Source organism: Telopea speciosissima, chromosome 8 (genome assembly GCF_018873765.1).
Source record: "Telopea speciosissima isolate NSW1024214 ecotype Mountain lineage chromosome 8, Tspe_v1, whole genome shotgun sequence".
NCBI lineage: Eukaryota > Viridiplantae > Streptophyta > Magnoliopsida > Proteales > Proteaceae > Telopea > Telopea speciosissima.
The window spans coordinates 56,837,414-56,858,781 of record NC_057923.1 but is presented as its reverse complement, the minus strand read 5'-3'; the positions used below and the strand labels follow the sequence as shown (position 1 = coordinate 56,858,781).

The following is a 21,368-nucleotide window of genomic DNA, read 5'->3' as shown; positions in this document are numbered from 1 at the left end:
CTTTTCACCCATGGGGGTGTTGGGGGAGGGGGGGAGAGAGTATTGTATCACATAGTGGCCAAAGTGAAAAAAAAGAAAAAGAAACAGAGCTATTGATATAAACAACATCTAAAACATTCTTGTCATTAATGTTCAACCAAGTTGTCAAGGAAACAATGGCATTCCAGAGTACGCCTTAATCTCTAAAATGAACCTTGTAGTATGTACTATCCAGCATAGAAGCTCATAGTAGGTAAAATGAGTATTACCCCTCTTCAAGACTCTCAAATTCAAGAGTAGCTTTATCTGTCTCTATCTCACATAGGATGTCACCCACTTCTATCTGTTAGGTTGAATAAATGATCCACAGAAAAGAAAAAGATTAACTTAAGAGACATAAAAGTGGTGCATACACAATCACAAGGAAGACTTAGCAGTTAATCATATTATACATTTAACTACCTTATCTCCTTCTTTCTTCCTCCATTTTGCAATGTTACCTTGATTCTGCAGATTAACACATAAACAAAATCTCAGAGGAAATGCAACATAAGAACCATGCTTAAAATTTCATGTCAAGCACTTTTCCCAGTTTTCATACCATTGTAGGTGATAGTGCTGGCATTCCAAGAACATTATGCGGAGGAAGTTCTGCAGGAAGAAAACAGTTCAGTGGAAAATCTTAAAAATAGAACAATCAAGTTGTCTAACTAAGAAAAAACATTCCCTCTGTAACTGATGAAAGTTCTTAAAACTGGATGCATCAACTGGTGCTAAAAAATAACATACTTCCTACCATGGTTTGAAAATTCAGTTGAAATACCAAAATGTTGACGAATTATTTTGGTTTGGAGCTGGCTTGAAACGAAACAACGTTGGCATCACACATGTTACACAGTTTTGATAAAAATTTCGGTTGAAATGCCGAAATGTTTCAGCAGTTTTGGCAAAACATTACAAACCCTTATGATATATACCTCATAACGATCAACTGAAACCTCTCAGGATCCTTGGAAATCCAATTTTTTGCAAAAAAAAACACTCCAATCTTTGGCTGTATCAATGCATTGTGGGGTAGTACAACGCATCTACATGGATAATTTGCTAGATTTGAGTGAAGATGTGCACAAGATTCAAATTTAAAGGTAAAATTTTTCTCCAAAATTAATTTTTGCTAAAAAAAAAAAAGAGGGTAAATATTGTATAGGATGGCCTTCATTTTGTTTTTCAAACCCTTATGTCGTAAACACTTTTTGACAATGGGGTACTATTAAATGGTTTTTCTTCATTCTTAATACATATTTCAATTGCTATTATTTAATGTTGTGTATTCTAGTAATAAATTATAAGTTAAATAGGTTATATAAGAGAAAAGATCCAGTAGGCTACAATGTAAGTAGCAACCTAGGGTCAGAAGCCAAACTACCATTTTGTGTGTGTGTTTCAATCTAATGGTTTGCATATGTGTACTCATGCTTAATTAGGCTAGCCCAAAAGTTTCAAGGCAAAATTCAACTGTTTGACCCCCAAATGCACATAACCGAAATGTGCAATATTTCAACCAAAATTTCTCCATTTCGTGAAATATTTCATTTTCAACCAAGGTCCGAGATCGAAATCCACCTTTTTGAACCTTGTTTTCTACTACATGCAGCATAGGGAAACCTTTATAAGGGACATATTTGGCAAACTTTTAGCTTGTTAACGCTTTGGATGTTTTTACCAACCCTACATGAATCCAGAGCACCACATACCAAAAATCAGTTTGTTCAATAATTCCTAACATCTGCCATCATGAGCTCTGTGAACCAGCCCATGGTGCACTCCAACTAATGTTTATTAACCACCACAGTTAAAGTGAGAGGAACATGCAAAGAACCAAGACCTCTTAATGCCAAAGGCACAAAGCACCAGGCCAGGGACACATCTAATTAAACTGAGGCTCAAATAAACAGTATGGCAAATAACATCACATAATTATTCAAAATTACAAGTAATCAATGACAAATACATTAACCAAACACAAAAAATAAAAAAAGCTTAAGGGCTAAGATTCATCACCTAACCAATTTGCAAATATTAACAGCAGGCTTTTTATGCTCAACTATAACAAGCCCCTAAAGTAAAGTTACGCTTTGTTTGCTTGAATGGAACAACCCAACGATATAGGTGCACAATAGTACACAGGCACATAAAAGACAGATGCCTCAACGACGTAGTGCGAGGCAAAAGTGGTGCACATGTATCTCTTGAGTTGCAAGGTAGATGCCTAAGACATGCAACTTCCAACACCTGTAATCAGACCAGATTATTCTGAAACTCCAAGCACCTGTGATCGACAACCCTGGACAGCCTCCATATAGTCATTCTTCCCGCACGGACGATCGATTGTTAATTGTTGTAAGTACTGGTTTGGATTGTTAGGACCAACATCCTTTCTGGTACATAAGTTAAATAGTTCACAGAATGGTTTAGTTAAGACTTTAGATAAGCCAATGGAGTAGCTCGTCTCATCTCATAGTATAAATAAGAAGCAAAGTCAATAGTCACTTCAATTGGCATAATAAAAATAGGGGCATATTGGGAAGGAACAGGAGAGGGCTAGAAGCTACTCGTTCGTATTGTAAACCACCACATAAAGCGTCACAACACCCAAAACTGCACACTCCTATGAGAATGATGGCTAAACCCGCTAGAAGCTCGTTAAAACGTGAGATAACTGCTTCTAATCCACTTGAAGAAAGGTACCTAAATCCTATCCATGGTGTTAAAGAGCGCTGATAGCTCATTTTATTCGTCGATAAGCTCGTAAAACAAACAAGGTTACTCTAATTCCAAAGCCGAGAGTGGAATAGCACGGGCGCCTATATCGAACCTGCCCGGCCTTCTCACAGATACCCCCCGCAACCAATGTGGGCTAGTAGAGGCCGGAGGTCCACTTGCTTCTAACGCTCTGCACCTTCTAACATCCATCTCGAAATGAACTACCTCGTTATGTTATTTGCTTTTCTTCTTCATCTCTTTCGTCTCCTCTTCAATCGGAAGAGAGCACTCCAACTTCTATACGTTATTCCGTCCACGGGGGTAGTTACGGGAAGGGACTCACTAATCTATCTAATCTTGCGTGCATGTGTAGCAGTCATTGCTTGGTCACCGCAGTAACCTCCTTCTGTTTGGGTAGTCAGCTCATATAAATCAAGCTGTTTTGATATAACAATGGATGTTGACGTTAGAGTACATATTGTGCGGGTAGAATGGGAATAAGCACATATGTGTATTACATGTTAGTAAAGGGAATTTATGCAATCTTTATTTTATCTAATGTGAGTGAATATAGGGGAGAGGCATCGTCTAATGCCCCCTAACTCTTTTCTGCGCAACCTCTTCTTCTTCCTCCTCCTTCTTTCTCTCTTCTCTTCTTGACTTCTATTGTTGTTGTAGCATACAACAAGTGTGCACTTGCTATCAGAGCGGGTTTGAGAGTCGATCAGCAATTACTCTCTCTTCCTTTGCCTCTAGACTCGGAACCATAGAACAGGTGAGGGTTCCAGAAGAGGCTATATCATGTGAGAAGAATGGATTAGTGTCCCTCGCATAACATGATACTGCAGCCTTCCAACTGGTTATGACACAGTTTGGCAGCTCTTCTCCCACAGCTACATCTTCCTCTCACTCAGTTAGGTCTTTGGCCTCTCTCCTTAAAGTTAAAATTGTTGACGGTTCCCTTTCTTCTATCTCTGGTAAGGGTAGTGTTCGTGTTACTTCCTCCATATCCCTTGATTCTGTTCTCATGTCCCAAATGTTGCTACTAATCTTTTCTCAATGATTCATTTAAGCAAATTTTTAAACTGTTGTGTTACCTTCTTCCCTTCTCATTGACATTGTCTGTAATAGGATTTGTTAACAAAGAGGATTATTGGCAGTGGACGTGAGGAAAACGAGCACTACCTTCTTGATCCCAGGCCATCTTTTTTTAAAAGAAGCACAATCATTTTGTTTGTGGGCGTCATGACAGTAATACTATTGATACTGTGATGCTTTAGCATTGGCATTTGGGACATCCCTCCTTTTTTGTTATTGTTAAGAGGACCAGATTTAGAACTCGATGTTTGGATGTCTAAGGCAGACCCCAAGCCATATATTTATAATGAATAGAAAAGAATAAAAACAGTACATAGGCGATGTGGGACTAAACCACATACATAAAACAATGAAATAATGAGCAAAAATGTTCAGAATACCCCCACGGTATTCTAGCCCATATATCAACAGTTATGAAAAACAATTGCCCAACTTGTTTTCTCCTGTTTCTAGTTCCCATGTATTTCAATGTGAACCATGTTTGTCTGCTAAACATAGTCGGTCACACTATCCTTATCATGGTCATCGGTATACAACTCCTTTTCATATTATGCACACTGATGTTTGGGAACCTTCTTACACCACTTCTTTGTTTGGTTATCGCTATTTTGTGACTTTTGTTGATGATTATTCACGTACTACTTGGGTATCTCTGTTGAAACACAAGAATGATGTCTCTGATGATTTTAAGAACTTTTACCATATGGTATGCACCCAATTTGACACTAAGCTCTAGATTGTCCAATCTGATGAGGATGAATACATGTATGGGGGCCTTCAAACCTATTTTTACTGATAATGGCATTGTTCATCAGCTTGCATGTGTTGATACCTCCCAATAGAATGAGGGTGGCTGAATGGAAAAATCGTCATTTGTTAGAAACCACAAGAAGCTTGTTGTTTGGCAAGCATGTCCCTAAGACTTTGTAGTCTGATGCTTTTATTGCTTCCACCTTCTTGGTTAATCGTATGCCTTCGACTATTCTTGGCTTTAAATCCCCTATGGAAATCTTGTCTCCCACTGCCTTCATTTTACTCTCCCGCCTCAAGTGTTTGGGTCTGCGTGCTATGTTTACAATAACAAATCTGTGTGTACTAAGCTTGATCTGAAGGCCCTCAAATGTATCTTTCTTGGCTACTCCCTTGCCACAAAAGGCTACAAATGCTACCACCCCTTTTCCCGAAAGAGGCTTGTTTCCAGGGATGTCACCTTCTTTGAGTCAATTCCTTTTTGCTCTCCCTCCAAACTACCTCTTCAAGGGAGCGTGGGTGTGAAAGTGAAGAGGTGGTTGATCATCACCCATTGCCTATTCCTCCCTTTCTCTATGATGTGGGGAAACCCAAGGATATGAAAACATCAAAACCAAAGGGGCTTTATAGAAGGGGAACCTAGCCTTGAGGGGGATGACAAGCAGGAGGAGGTACTCGTATACAAAAGAAGAGAGGAAGATCTGCCAACAATCCTCTTCAAACCCACTTCCACTAACTCTCGTTCCTGAATCAGGTAACAGTTCTTCTCTTCCCTCCGAGTTAGATCCCTACTAACCCTACAACCAAGTTTGTTTCCTATGATGCAACCTCTCCTACATGTCTTGCCTATTCAGCCGTTCTTTCCTCAACTCCTATCCCCAAGAATGTCAACGAGGCCATGACTAGTCCCAAATGGAAGGAAGCTATGAGTGAGGAGATGAGGGCTTTTGAGAAGAACTGTACTTGGGATCTTGTTGACCTTCCAAAAGTAAGGGTGCCAGAAGGGTTGTAGATGGGTTTACTCAATCAACTACCGATCAGATGGAACCATTAAAAGGTATAAGGGTAGGTTGGTAGCCAAAGGATATAGTCAAGTGCATGGAATTGACTATCAGAAGACATTGGCTAAGCACAACTTGATAAGAGTTCTTTTATAAATGGTTGCCAATTGGGACTGGCCTCTGTATCCATTGGATGCAACGAATGCATTTCTCCATGGGGGCTTGGTAAAGGAAGTCTATATGAAAGTTCCTCCGGGCTTCATGTTTCCCACAGCGGAAGGTAAAGTGTGCAGCCTTAAGAAAGCTCTATACGGTCTTACATAGTCTCTAAATGCTTGGTTTGAGAGGTTTAGACAGACAATTTTGAAGAATGGATACAACCAGAGTCAAGCTGACCATACACTGTTCATCCGTCAAAATAGCGGTAATATTATAGCCTTAATTGTCTATGTGGATACAATTGTAGTAATTGGGAATGAGCTAGAGGAAATAAAGAGACTCAAATCCTACTTAGCTCAACAGTTTGAGATTAAAGACCTTGGTGCTTGGTACCTTCAAATACTTCTTGCGATTTGAAGTGTCAAGGTCACAAAAGGGCATAACTATTTGTCAGAGAAAGCTTGTGTTAGACCTTCCGAAGGAGACTGGGATGATGGGTCGTAAACCCGCCGACTCACCTATTGATCAAAATCATATACTAGGTGATGACAGTGGACATCCTCTAATTGATGCAAGGAAGTATCAGAGATTGGTGGGGAAGTTGATCTCTGTCCCTTACTCGTCCGGTTATTGCTTTTGTTATTGGGGTAGTGAGTCAGTTCATGCATGCACATAAGAGTGGACATTTAGATGTTGTGTATAGGATTATCAAGTACTTGAAGTACAGTCCAAGGAAAAGGATTGTTGTTCACTAGACATGACCATATGAAAATTGAGGGGTACACTGATGCTGATTGGGCAAGCTCTTTTGCGGATAGAAGGTCTACATTAGGATAATGCACCATTGTAAGTGGGGACCTATTTACCTAGAGAAGTAAAAAGTCATCTGTGGCGGCTAGATCAAGTGCAGAGGAAGAATTTAGAGCCATGGCACATGGAGTCTGAGAACCCCTATGGTTGAAGAAAATAGTTCAAGAATTGGGGATTGAGACTAAGGGTTCCATATGGTTGTACTATGACAACATGGCTGCCATTAGCATAACTCATACTCCTGTGCAAAATGATCGTATAAACATATTGAAGTTATCGACACTTCATCAAGAAAAAAATTGACTCCGGTTGCAGTTGCACTCCCTTTGTGAAGATAGGGAATCAGCTAGCTGATGTGTTCACCAAAGGAATCAACTCACTGCAATCCCATACCCTCTTGAGCAAGCTGGGCATGTATGACATTTATTCTCCAGCTTGAGAGGGAGTGTTAAGAGTACATATTGAGAAGGTAGAATGGGAAATAAGCACAAATCTGTATTACATGTTAGTAAAGGGCATTTATGTAATCTTACTTTTATTTCATCTAATGTGAGTGACTATCGGGGAGAGGCTTCGTCTAATGCCCCCTAAGTCTTTTCTGTGCAACCTCTTCTTCTTCCTCTCTTCATCTTCTCCTTTTCCCTCCTCCTCCTCCTCCTTTCTTTCTTCTCTTCTTGACTTCTATTGTTGCTGTAGCATACTACAAGTGCAAACTGTTGAGATATGTTTTCAAGTATGGGTGAGGGTCAAACATCATGAATTTATGGCCTAAAAGTTCTGCAACATTTTCCATCAATGAGAATTATACTTCAGGTTATCAGTGTCTGAAATCGGCTTTGGGTAAAAAGATATAACTTCTCAAATCTGTGCAAGGCTTGAAGGGATGGCAGAAATCCACCTCTATGGTCCAAATAAAACAGCACAAACCAAAATTCTCAGATCTCTCTATTGTTGATATTGGAATACAATTGAAAGAGTTTCTTGACAAGTTCCCTCCCCAAGGAAGAAATACAATCTCACTATATCACTAAACCAAATAAGGGGCAGAAACAAAAGCATCATTGTCCCAAATGAAAGGACAATTACAACGATGAACCAAAACAACTTTGATCAAATAAAATGACATTTAGTATGGAATCCATCAATTCATTGGCTTGCACTGGTTTAACAAGGTGTCTAGTGGGGAAAAAAAAAACTATAAGGCCTGGCTTCTCAAGGCAAAAGCAAAACTCTTAAAGGGCCATCACAAAACTCCAGGTCCAACCATGGATTTCATTGGGTAACAAATCTCTCAAGACCATGAAAAAGAAAGTTCAAAGATTCTAGAGGATCATTTCCCAAAACAAGCATAGAAACTAAGGAGGCTAGGGTGGCAGATGCTTGGAGCAGTTCAGTTCTGTTTGTTGGAGCAGAACTGTTTTTTAGAGTGCAGAATGTACCAGCAATGTTGGAAAAGAAGAAGGATAAAGGTGAGATGGAGAAAAGAAGAGTCCGGGCTCAATTGCCCCCTTCTTTCTTTTATGCATTTTTTTTTCAAAAAGAAAAAGATGGTAAGTACAATAATGTCCTTACATAATACTCTTTCCTTTTCTACCCCCATTATGTGACAATCCCAGAGTACCCTACAGACATTCCAACAGGAGCAGCAGTTAGGTGCAATGGTTTGGGGTACGGGTTCTTGAGAGCAGCCACTTGTGAGAAATGCAAAGCAGGACTAGCGCCAGATAGTCGCTATTCTTGTCAGGCTAATCAAAAGGCAGCAAACAGCTGCACTATAAGCACCACCAAGAATTAAAACAAGAAAGAGAAAACTAAGCAAGCTTGTTTTAAGTAATTTATCCGTAAGATTTCCAACAGTAATTACAGATAAAACAAGGAATTTGAAATAGAAAAGTAAGATTCTATACCAGAAGATGAGAAATTCCGAACACCAAGCTGCAACTGAAATTAGTACCCAATGTTAGAGGTCAGCCAGCATTTCTAGAATAACTCATGCTTTAACAACATATCTTAGACTGACCTTGAGGATCCTCGAACTTGCACAGACTCCATTAATTGTGGGTAATGTTATTCCCCTGGTGTTAAGTTAACTATTAGTGAAATAGTGGGATAAAAAAGAAAGACACGAAAAATTCAAGAAGGGGGAAAAAGGCACAAAAGAGAGACACAGAAAGCAAAACGAGTACTGCCCCCCCCCCCCCAAAAAAAAAAAGTTATATATGGTGCGAGTGCGAGCTCCGCAAAATGATCTTCCATCAGTCAATGTCAAGAAACTATAGAGTTGTTTCTCCCGCATTATTAGAGATTAGAGAAGCAAAGAAAAACACCAACTTTATTAACAGCTCAGCACATTTCACCAAACTGACTCTGAAATTGTATGTTAGTTATGATAATACAGATTGGACACCCATAACAAGTTTTAAGAAGGAAGAAAACAAGGAAAATAATCAGATACAGACCTGAGCAGAGTGCAATCATCCTCAACAAAATGACGTTGTACATCAGTCGGGCTGCATTGACGAGCAAGAATAACCAAGCATATAATCAGAAATTATGCAGTTTTACCAGAAGTCGATGCAAAATTTTGTAAATTTCTTATGCACCAATACACATTTGGTATCAAAAATAAAAATTGAATTAGCACAATCAAGTCAGTTCAGAAATGATAGGACACATGAACGCATCATTTCTCGTTGCCATTTATGATCCATATCAAGTCCTAATCTACTAGAATAATTTAATGTGCTCCTGTCCATTTAACTAACCATACATAAAGGAAAATACAAAAGGTTCATCGTGAGAATGAAATGAAAATTTTAACACATGGACATAGCCAAAACTACCACCTGACAAGAGCTGGAACAGTTTTATGCTCAAGATCACCTATTTATATTTTTCAGGAACGGGCCATGCTGAGAGAATATAACTCTAAAAGATGAACAACAAAACAACGAAGACACAAGGATGGAAACCAAGAAATTACTTAAAAGTAAAAAGAGACAAAGTTAGTGAAAAGCTATGTTTAAAGCCTAAAAAATACAAAAATCTTAGACTATTGGAGTTGAAACCAATTCAAAAGCTTCAAATCCCACTCCTACCATAAACTTTTTTTTTCCCTTTCGTATGGGAAGGGTGCAAGGGCAGGTTGAAAAGGTAAGAATCTTTGTATTACGAAGGATCAAAAAAGCAACTTGTATCCTCAGGGTGCTATATAATTGCTATGGTCTAAAGTGGACCCTACACACATACACACACACACACAAAAAAAAAATTTTAATTACACAAAAAAACCCACACGACATATACAGACTCTCACAAAATCCATCCCTCTTACCCCATATATGAATAGTATCGACACCCCCTTAAAATCTATAACCATGGCGCTCTAGCTGGCTAATAGCCTCTTTCCTTTATCCACTACTAAAGCCACACACCCCAGTTTGAAAGACACAAGCATTCATTTCCTTCCAAATACTCCAACATAAAGCAAATGGCATCAGCCTCCATCCACTCCACGGTGCCTCCTTCCCACTCCTCCATCTTTGCCAGCTGAGAATAGGGAACATTCAACATACCTTCATCACAGATAGACATCCCAAAAATAATTGGTATGCACCTTCCAGAACCAGACCGCACAACAGACACCTGATCAGCATCCTCCAGCCACTCCTGATCAAGTTACTTATGAATGCTTTCTAGCACATACATTCTGTTAAGTGTGTCGGTTCTCTAAGGAGTATTATTGTAATGTCCTTATTTAAGTGTAAAGTCACTTATGTCTAGTCTTTAAGTCTTAAAGTTAGTCATTAGTTGTGGACCCGGTGATCCTTTTAAAATTTGTTTATTTCAAAAAGGGCGTACCCAGTGCATGAGGCTCCGCCACTGCGGGGTCTGGGGAGGGTCATAATGTACGCAGCCTTACCCCTGCTTTCGCAGAAAGGCTGTTTCCGGACTCGAACCCGTGACCATTTGGTCACAATGGAGCAACCTTTACCGTTGCACCGAAGCCCATGGTTAAAATTTGTTTCTTTTATTCAATATAAATACAATCTCCTACCCACAGTTTGAGTAATCTGCCTATTACTCAAACTGTGGGCTGTGTTCTCTTTCCTTCTCTCATCTTCTCTTCTTCTCTTTGACTTCTCCTCTCTTCTCTTCTTTCTTTTTTATGACCAAGTACTGATTCGTTCTGTTAATGTTAAATGGTATCAGAGCATTGATTTCAGTACCTGGGATTCCTTCTCGATTCCTGTTCTGAGTGTGGTTAGGGTTTTCCCTACCTTTTGGTGTACAACCACCAGTGTTGTTTTCTGTCTATTAGAACCCTAGTTTCTTGAACATGCACAACTAGGGTTGCATCATTATTGTTACTGAAGTTATTGGAGGAGGAAGCTCTTTATCTGAAGTGCCCTAATAGCATGCTAGGTTTTGTTGTTTTTGACCTATGCGCATAGGGTTTTTCTCTGCAAGCGCCTAGGGTTTTGCCTTCGTATGGGTTTTGATAGAAGATGATGGTTATTCTTCTCCTTTAGTAAATCACAAACATCATTGTAAATACTTTTTATAGACAGATCATGTTCGTTTTCTGTGGAAGACCAGATTTTCCTTATTCCTGCCAAAACCCTACTTTTTTCAAAATTTGATCGCTGTGATTTTTGGAGGATGTTTTCTCCCTGTACTATACTGTCTGTGGTCAAAATTTCAAACCAAACTGATAATCATAACCATCTACGATTTCAAGGGTTTGGCATCTGTGATTTAACTATTTAAGGGTTTCAACCCTCTCAACGATTTTATGTTTTTGGGATTTTTGGCTGCTGTCTTTGAGCCTCGTGCCTCTGGTTATTGTTCCAAATTGCTGGTTGTTGTTATTGGTGGTGCCTTTGGTGACTATTTGCATCTGGTTTATTCTTTGTGAAAGAATTCTACTATCTACAACATTATGGCTGATTCTAAGCCTCTCACGGATAACGTCAACGTTCAAATTACATCTATTAAACTGAATGGGGCTTCCAATTATCTTCCATGGGCACAGGCAGTTAAAGTTCATATCACCACCAAATGGAAGATGGACTATCTGACTACGTCTCCACCTGCTATGACTTTTGCACAGTATAAGGACTGGAAGACGGAGAATGCTACATTACTTTATTGGTTGTGGAACAGTATGGAGCCTTCTGCGGCTGCCAAATGAAACGTTTCAATTTTCATACCATAACCAAGGGTGTCTGGGAAGAGATCTAAAAGAAAGTTATTCTCAAGATAAGACTATGTCCTAAGTATATGATTGATGCAAATAAGTCATCTACGGGGCTTATTTTATTGGAAAAAAGCTTTGGGTTGGGTTATGTATGTGTTGGGCTTTTGATCCCATGGGTTTACTTTGTAATTGGCCAATTCTTGAGCCTAAAATATGGGTAGAAAGTAGGGAAACGGGATTTGCTTCATTAGTTTGGTTAGAGTCCTATTTTGAGTCTGTTTTCTTTATTGTTTCACTTTCCTAGTCAATCTAGGATACCTTATTAGTTAAGGATTGGATTAGGCCTTTCCTTTGTAGTGTCCAAGTTTATTTTTGAGTGTTCTATTTAAGTTTGTAAGAAAGGCCAGCATTGTAAACGAATTTGATTAATGAAATATTGGCTTCAGCCTTTGTGAAAATCCTGAGATAGGATAGATGAGAGACCTAGGGTGAGATACCCATTCCCTTCCCCCCATCCCCTTTCATCGATTCAAGGCTTCAAAACCCTAAAGCTGTCCAATCGACTTCAAGAATTCTACAAGTTGCTGGGATTTCTTTTAACTGATTGTCACATCGATTTCTTGAAGATTACCACACCAAGATCATTGCTGCTTCAACAAGTTACAAATTTGTGGGTTTTTATTTGTTACTTCAACCAAGGAAATTGTTCCCTCATTTGAGTTCTCATTGTTTTCTTGGTTCCCTCATATGATTTCTTGTTTATTGGAGGGTTTTCTATTTGATCCTGCCTGGGATTAGACCTAAACTGGTTACTGGTTCTAGTCTTACTTTAGTGAGTTATATGAGAAGTTCTTCTCTTCTAAGCAAAATGGCAAATCAGTTGGCGACTACTTCAGTGCGCTAAAGGGCCTGTGAGAAGAACTCAATGTGTACCAACCTCTTTCTACTAATATTGAAGTTCTTAAATCTCAACGTGCTGAATGCTTGGGTGCAAAATTTTTATCTGAATTTTTCAGCCTGTCAAGAGTCAAATATTAGCTGGTGAAAAGATTCCCTCTATGAATGAGGCCTACTGCAGGATTCACCTGATCGTCCTCTCCCCCCGCCCCCCCGGCTTGTCTAAATATGAATCCACCACTTCCTCTAAAGACAACTCTACTTTTATTGTTGTTAATGGTGGCCGCAGTCGTGGCACTAGATTTCCTAGTAGAGGTCATGGTTCAGGGGCAGATCATGGATATGGTATGGGTGATTGTGGTGGCCAGCAATCAGATGAGTTCATTAGACAAGGTACTCATTGTGGTCTCAATAATAACACAGTTGAGAAATGTTTGGTTAAGCATGGTAAGCCCCAATGGGCACAACAACAATTTGCTTATACTGCTATCCCTGGTGGGAGTACTGAAATAGTGTCACCTCATGACACTAATCAGAGTTCTTTGTCTGGAGATGGTGTCTCATCTTGCGATTAGATGTTCAATCAACTACTAAAACAGGTCCAACAGCTTGAGACATCCTGTTACACTTGTGCCCAAATCTGGTCTAACTTGAACTTGGTGTGTAGGTACTACTCCTGTGGCTGTTAGTACCAATGACTTTTGGGCTATAACAGTCAAGAACCAAGCAGATATTTGGACTATGGTAGAGTGGTGGACTATCCTCCATGTTTGTGTTCATAGTGCAAAGGAAGTAGGAGGAGATATCCGAATCCACTTCCTGATGTGTGGTCATAGGTAACCTAACCATGTTATTTTAATCTCTTCATGCATGGTAGAATATTCCCACATTAATGTGCACAAACCTTACTTAAACACCCTTGAGAGTGGGTGAGTAACAGTGGAGAAAATCCATTTTGAACCAGCACTGTGTGACCAACCGGTTGATCATCACAGGCTAATCAATGATCTGCCTGTGACACCAGCCGGTGGCTTGTTGAACCACCCAGTGTGGAGTTGCTGTCTGTGGGACCCGGTGTTTCTGGTCGAGCTTCCTTTCATGCGTCCCATCATGTTGTGCTACCCTTGTACCCCTACACAGCCAGTGTGGAGTCAAGGTGGTGGGCCCACACAGTCAAACTGGAAATTAATGAGTTTGGCTGGGTTAAGGTGCGCAAACAAACATGCCTCAGTGGCTCTTGCTTATATAAGGAATGAGCTTTTCAAGCTCATTCATTTCACACCAAAAACCGGCAAAGGGAGAGAAAGAAACCAAGAAGGAGAAGAAGAAGAGGAAGGAGCTCGAGTTGCTTGGACTTGCTGCCCTCGCCTTGTTCCAGGTAGGAACATCGATTCCCACCTCTTTCTCCATATTTTTGCAATTTCTCTAAACCTAGGATTTAGGATTTCCCAGTGCTAGGCATTGAGGCCAGCTGGAGTATGTTTGGGTAAGGATTCTACACCCTCTTGCATACTCCCAAACCCGTTACAAATCGAATCTTAAGTGGTTTGGATGAAAACTGCCCAAACCCTAACTTTTAGGGTTTCGAACGGAGATTCGCTCGTATCTCCATTTTCATCTGGTGAAACTCAATGCTGCTAGTAGGGCTGCAACAGGGTCAAGTTGGGCCGGGCTTTATAAAACCCTAGCCCAACCCTGAGTCCCCTTGGCTGGGCCCAGGCCCGGCCCGACCCGACCCTGACTCAAGGCCTGAAAAATCCAACCTTAACCCACCCTCAAGGTCGGGCCGGGCTAACCCTGATTGACCCTGATCATGGGAAGGGGCAAGGGAGTTGCATGGGCTGGATTGGGCTGGGGAGAAAACTGTCACTTTCACGTAAAATAACACTATAATAAAATGTATGATATCACTTATTATCTTCATATATAATATATATAACAAAATGTGGGTGACATTTAGAGTTTATAATATATATATTATATCAATACATATGCTATAGTATAACTTAAAACAGGGCCGGGTCGGCCTGTGGCCGAGGCCTCAACCCTGGCCCAACCCGAACCTGACTCAAGGCTAGAAATTTCCAGCTCTGACCCACCCTTGGGGGCAAGATATCTCAGCGTAGGCCTTGTTCGGGCTTAGGGCGGGCCAAGGCGGGTTCGGGCCGACAGGGCCAAACTTGCACCCCTAGTTGCTAGGCTCAAAAGATAGGTGGACTCATCCTCTACATTCTCTATGGAATGGAATTGATCTGAAGTTCAGGTTAGTCAAAACCTAAACTAAAGAACAGTTCTCGGAGCTCCAACTGGTCGATCCAAACAAGTTGATCATCATCAATCGGCGGGATCCACCGATGAGCAAATTTGTGTTTTGGAGTCTACTAACTCCATAACCCATATTTCCCAACCGGTTGATCACCATCAGACGGGAGGATCACCGGTGAGCATGGAAGAAAAACACGATCGAAACCTGTTGAAACCACCGAGTTAACTCGGTTTCACAGGTTTCCGAGACGAGTTGAAGGGGGATTTTATAAAATCCCTGGATTCGACCCGGTTTCGATGGTTTCGACCATATTTCAGTGGTTTCAACACATATGCCCATCGAAACTAGGGGAAACTTGGGTCTCGAAACTAGGACAGACAGGTATTTATGCCAGAAACCAGGACAGACACTTAGTTATGTCTAATATCATTTAAGAAAATGTTTTTGTATTTGTATTTCATTTACTTAAGATATTATTCATAAATAAGCAAATACCCCCTATTTGAATCCAATAAAAAATAGTTAAAAAATCAAATTCCAAAAGGAAAAAAAGTCAACCCCCCAGTTCAAGAACAAAAACTAGATTTTCGACGGTAGGTGCAATTTTCAACTTTCTAATGCTGGGGTTTTTCTCAAATCTAAAAATTCCATAAATCTTAATATGGTAAAACATTACTAAAAACCAAAAGTGCGGTAAAATATTCATTTGTTTTGATGTCCAAAAAAATATTTTCATTCAGAACAATTTTGACAACATTCACGCACACCAAATTCAGTTTGACCAGTACATTACTCCTTCAATATAAATCAATTTAAGCAATCTTGGACTTGTTGGAAAGCTATCAAAACAAAGCTTTCTAACAAATCCAAAATTGCTTAAATCTCATTTATATTGAAGGAGTTATGTTTTGGTCAAACCTTATTCGATACCATGTCCAAGAACAATATACAGTATCAAACTTGGATCAAAACCACAAGTAATATTTTTAGTGTTCTCTATGTGAAACTAATGCATGGATTGGGTTTAAAATGTCAAAAATAGGCAGCACAAGAAGAATCAGGGCAAAAAAACTTCTGGGCCTCGAAACCAAGGTTCGAGTTAGCCTGGAGAAAGTCCTAGGTTTCGACCGAGATATGGTCGAAACCGAGACGAACTTGGTTTCTGGCTGGTCAAAATCTAGTCGAAACCCGAGTTTTAGAACCTTACCGGGGAGTAAAGTTAGATTTTGGAGTCTACTGACTCCATGATCGGTTGATCACCACCGGCCAATCCCCATCTACCAGTGACATCTATCGGTGGACTAGTGTCATAAACCCTCGGACCTGCCTAATCAACCGGTGGACACAGACTGGGTTATTCTCAGGCCTTTTTGGGGAAAACTCCAGTGGGACTCTTAGTGACCTAATCTAACATATTGATACACATAAACTAGGTCAAAGACAACTATCACAGTGAGATCTTTCGGGGTCACATCAGGTGATAACTTGGGAAATATTCATCGAGTCTTTTGACAAGGTGAGTGGGTGTGGGTGTGAATTCTTTTAAGGAGTGTTTCTTATTTTCTATTGTTGAATGTTGCATTCATGCATTTTCAATTATAAATTGTTATCCATTGAACCATGTATGCTTTAAACTGTAAATGATTAAAATGTATGCTATGTGTGGGAAATGGGATCCGGTGTGGCTGATGTATGATTCCGGTACCGTATTCGCCATACGAACTGCTGCATTAGAATTGTATGATTGCATTAGGGTTGGAAATGAATTGTGGTGTGGCCGATGTATGATTCCGGTACCGTATTCACCATATTCAATAGTATGTGTATGTGTATGCTTGAGGAGACAGGAGGACAGTGTGGCCGATGTACGATTCCGGTACTATAATCGTCGGCCTTAAGCATATACGTATATATACGAAGCATACTGCCATATAGATTAATATGAGGCTAGGATAACTGACCTTATGCTAAAACCCCTAGCCAACAGGGGTTACGTGTTGGAAGGCCTTTTTGTGATATGTTTGATGATGATTTTCAAAAATGCCACTTCCGTAGTACGAGGTGATTATTGCCGGAGGTGGAACGAGTCGGGTGACCGATGGTAATTCCAAGACCGGCGGGGTCAACGGAGTTTGCTGGGAGATCCATGACACATTCAGGGACTGGCAAGCTCCCTTTCGCAACTAAGGTATGTATCGTTGGGTCGCCTATGTCGCATTCAAGGACCACGGATACATCCTAATGTGTTACAGTAGCATTGCCAACCTGACTTAGATTTGTTGTTATGTGGATAATAATGAAATGAACTCATACACCGCATCATAGAATATTTGTGTATGCTTACATGCCCCCATCCCTCATTGAGCTTAGTGAAGCTCACACCACGTGTGTGCTCTTTTTATATGATGATGCAGGTAGTGAGATGTCCATGAGCACCGGCCTCTCCCTCCTTTGCTGATGTAGGCGAAGATTGGTGGATGCCCGAGTCCGAGGAGCATGGTCCAGACTGTGCTTGTGATGACTATGCATATAATGCACAATGATTCGAGGACGAGGCGTCTACTTTTTGTTATTTTGATACAATGTTGTATTAAATATTATTATGTTGTGGTTATTGGTGGAAACAAGAATAAACTTGTATATTGTAATTAATATCATTCTTAGTTTCCCAGATATGAGAATTGGTAATGATAAGTATATTTGTCTTTCACTGCCTTGTTTTATTATGATTCTCAATGGTGAATGTGATGTTAAGGTACTGCATTTGAGATCTTAAGAGGTCAAATAGGATAGTGGTACGCATCCTAGTCACACTACTCTAGGTTTAGGGAGTGGAGTGTGTCACATCCCCTACCACATCAACTGCCACATTGGCTCATTTAGGTTTACACCCTACCACATCAACTGCCACATTGACTCATTTAGGTTTACCCACATGTCTCGCTTCCTCACCCTCCATTCCCTGGATCATTGACTATTTGATTCAGGTGCGTCCTCACACATGACCGGTAAGCCAAATATGTTCTTTCCTTTTCACCTATCTATTTATGAATTTTAAAAATTAATAACAAAATATACCAAGAACCTGGCTTTCCTTCACCATGCTATTATTTTGCCTCCTTTACTGACCTGTCAGATTAAGAGGACACACATAGCAAGTGTTTAAAGAAATTCTTCCCCCTCCAATTCTTCCCCAAGGTCCCCTTGGTTTATTTCCCATCAGATGCAAATGGGGACCAAGTTAAGATGCATTTGCTTTATGTCGCAGGATTTTTTAAGGAATGTAATTGGGTAAGCCTGACCTGAAGTTTACCTAGTATGAGATTTTTGTACGAACTGCAATTCTAACAAAGAAAGGTACAGAAAAAAGGGCGCAGATTGATGAACAAGAGATATCCAAAGCAATTTCAATACCTGAGGGATATAAAGAAAGAAAAGGTTCCCCCATCAAATTAAAGTTGGTTGGATGAAGCAAAGAGGTGCTTCTATTGCACCTTATGACTGATACATACAACGAGTAGAAACTTAGAGGATGGCAATGATAAAAACCATGATTCGAAGAAATTCTGAATAAGCAAAGAACAACTCATGCATAGAAGTGTGTGCAGCAAAAATTTTGGGATGAATGGGTGGAAAAAACTAGAGGATAGAATTAGAACTGAATTAATTTATGAGAACCTTTGTGATAGAAATGATAGGTAAAAGATGAAGGCAAGTCAAGCAATACCTCCATGTCATGTGAACACAAGACCAACAATTGCACCATAAAAAGGGAATAATATGGTCCAAGTCAAATGCTCTAATAGTGGAAGGACCAATGGTCTAACAGAAGATACCAGTGAAATACTGGGATTAAGTTTTGAGAAACCCCCTTGGACTGAAGCTTTTAATGACATATATTGCATCAAGTTCCTTCTGCTGGTTTTCCCCTCGCTCCATTAATTGGAGCAGCCCAAAGCATGAAAGGAATTGCAATAATGGTCTTAACAATTTTGAATGCCAGTCTAGAAGCTGTGAACTAAGGAGCCAATATATGACCCACCTATCAGTTAAATGATAAATTAGTAGATCTGCCCCCTCTCGAAGGTAATAGTACTGGTTCTCGAGAAATAAGTAGGCATGGCTTAAATTCTCCCTAAGTTGGACAAGATGTTTATAATTCACAGTGAAAAGACCCACGCAAAAGGTTAAAAAATTTGATTCCCTCCCTGTTTGCAGTTGAGAATTAAATGCCTATGGCTACCTATGATGTATAAGGTGTTGTCCAGTCCAAACGTTGTTATCCTATAGAAGTATCAATTACGTGAAACAACATTCCTTAATTGCTCTTGACATTGAATTTTCCATACACCTTCTCTCGATAACATTTAATGGATTTGCTGCCCCGGCTACCCCCCAAGGCAAAATCAATCCATCAAAAGAACCTCTCTAGGAGGATTCAGAAGTGATTCTAATTTAATCTCTGGTCCGTCGATTGCACCTATGTCGTATAATATAAGAGATGGATCATTTCAAAACTATGTAAGAGAAATGGAAGCAGCAGAGGGAATCACTAAAGCACATTATGGATCTCTCAGTTGCAGAGACGGTGGAAGAAAAGAGAAAAAGACGACAATTCCAGCAAAATCCTTAGGAATTTTCAGGAAATGACCACCCAAAAAAAAAGGGATAAGCCATGAATCGAATTGAAGGGTTAGAGAAGTACCGTGTGAGGGACCTGCAAGTGGTGACAAGAGGTCGAATCCTGAAGACTGGAGAAGCCCGTGAGATAACCAGTTGGCGCAGCCGAGAAAGCGCCATTTACGATTCTGATTCAGAGAGGATGACGGAGAAACAGAAGGATTGCTGCCGGGTTGGCCAATTATGGAGAGTTTCTCATTCAAGAAGAGAAGCCCATCAGAAGAAGAATATTCAAAACACTGTGTCTGCGATCAGAAGAATGAGATGGCCAGCAGACATGTGACAACTTTATGCCTACTACGCTGTCCGTACAAATAACCTATGATCACCGTTAAAATGGAATATAAAGAGTGGGTCCCTAGCACATGCCGGAATCGAGTGGCATTCAGATTCCATTTTCATACCAATAATACGAAGCAGGTAGTAGGGATCCCAAGTCAAAGCATTATGTTTAGGACAAAGTTTTCCTCACCGTAGACGAGGAAGAATCCTCTTATCAATGGTGATTTGACTTTTTAGTAATTGGACTCTTGTATTGTCGCAGACTCTCGCATCATATTGCATATTATCAAAAACTTCTTTCCACTTTAATTAGACAGAACAATGGCAATGGTGAATCAGTGATTGAAAGGGGATTCTTCCTTCATTATGGGAGAAAAAAATTAGGAGAAAAGTTTTCTATGGGAATGTACCGTGTAAGTGTACTACCCATGCCTACCACAGTGGGGCGCAAAATGACTACCTCGCCTCCCATGATGCTCCAGCATGTCCTCTCATTAGCCCCTATGAGTGCATAAGGGATGCACTCCCCCTATAGAGAATGTTCATCCAAAAAATTATATTCGTTTTTTTATTATTATTAAATTAATTACTAGAGAGGCCGGCACTAGGGGGAGTAGGGATCCCAAGTCAAAACATTATATTTATTATTATTTAAAATTAATTATTCAACAAAAAGGTTCTTAGTTGGGTCAACTATAATCCTCTTCATAACACACCAAGGATGATGTGGTAATTCTAAGTGATAAATACATAAATGAATGCTTATGCATCAAATTTCAAACCCAAATTCAAACAGTTATACTCCTGCATACATCTATTTATCCTTTGATGATCTATGCATTCTCTTGGTAGTTCAAAAAAATTTATTGCTCGATTTTACCACATGATATATTCTACTCAAACTTAACATGTGAATAAGGAACCTGAGGTTCCATCTGGCCCACCAAATTTTAGTTCCCATATAATTTACTAATTAAAAAAAAAAAAAAAAAAACTCATTTTCTATTATTAATATTAAGGAGAGGGTTCTCTGAGCAAGCGGCATAAAAGAGCTCACCAATGAGATGTAAAGGAATAAATTCATACATAAGAAGGCAACAAGGTAATTCCATATGAGGAGGAGAGAGACAGAGAGAAAGGGTGCTAGCATACCCTCCCTTGACGGCGTAGAGAACCTTTTCTTTTATTAATATTTTTCATCAATAGATCGAGTAGAATCGGCACACCACAATCTAGGATCCAAAACACAGATTTAGAATCGGCTCAGTCCCCAAAATGGAAACCCTAGAATCAACTCTCAGATAAGAAAATTCAACGATTCAACGGTTTTGGAGTTTGGACCAAAGATCAGCCATGTCTGACCCCCAAACGATTCTACGATTCAATTCCAATTTTTGAAATGATAGCCACAATGGATCCCACCATTTTTCACGAGGAGGATTAGAGGAGTCAAGACTAGGACAGCCCGTGCTTGTAGTGTTGT

At 39.9% G+C, this 21,368-nt stretch overlaps 1 protein-coding gene across 3 annotated transcripts in view; it reads right to left on the bottom strand.

The window, feature by feature from the left end:
* LOC122671587 (dihydrolipoyllysine-residue acetyltransferase component 1 of pyruvate dehydrogenase complex, mitochondrial) overlaps window positions 1-19,874 on the bottom strand; it is a 60,869-nt gene extending 40,995 nt beyond the window's left edge. For all 3 annotated transcript variants that reach the window (XM_043868889.1, XM_043868891.1, XM_043868890.1), the window contains exons 1-7: window positions 19,629-19,874; window positions 9,020-9,070; window positions 8,581-8,635; window positions 8,468-8,501; window positions 581-630; window positions 442-486; window positions 249-322 (exon numbers count right to left, since the gene is read on the bottom strand). In XM_043868889.1, coding sequence (XP_043724824.1) covers window positions 249-322; window positions 442-486; window positions 581-630; window positions 8,468-8,501; window positions 8,581-8,635; window positions 9,020-9,070; window positions 19,629-19,723 — 404 coding nt within the window. In that variant the 5' untranslated portion in view covers window positions 19,724-19,874. The remainder of the gene's footprint in view (window positions 1-248; window positions 323-441; window positions 487-580; window positions 631-8,467; window positions 8,502-8,580; window positions 8,636-9,019; window positions 9,071-19,628) is intronic.
* Between the last annotated feature and the right edge of the window lie 1,494 nt (window positions 19,875-21,368).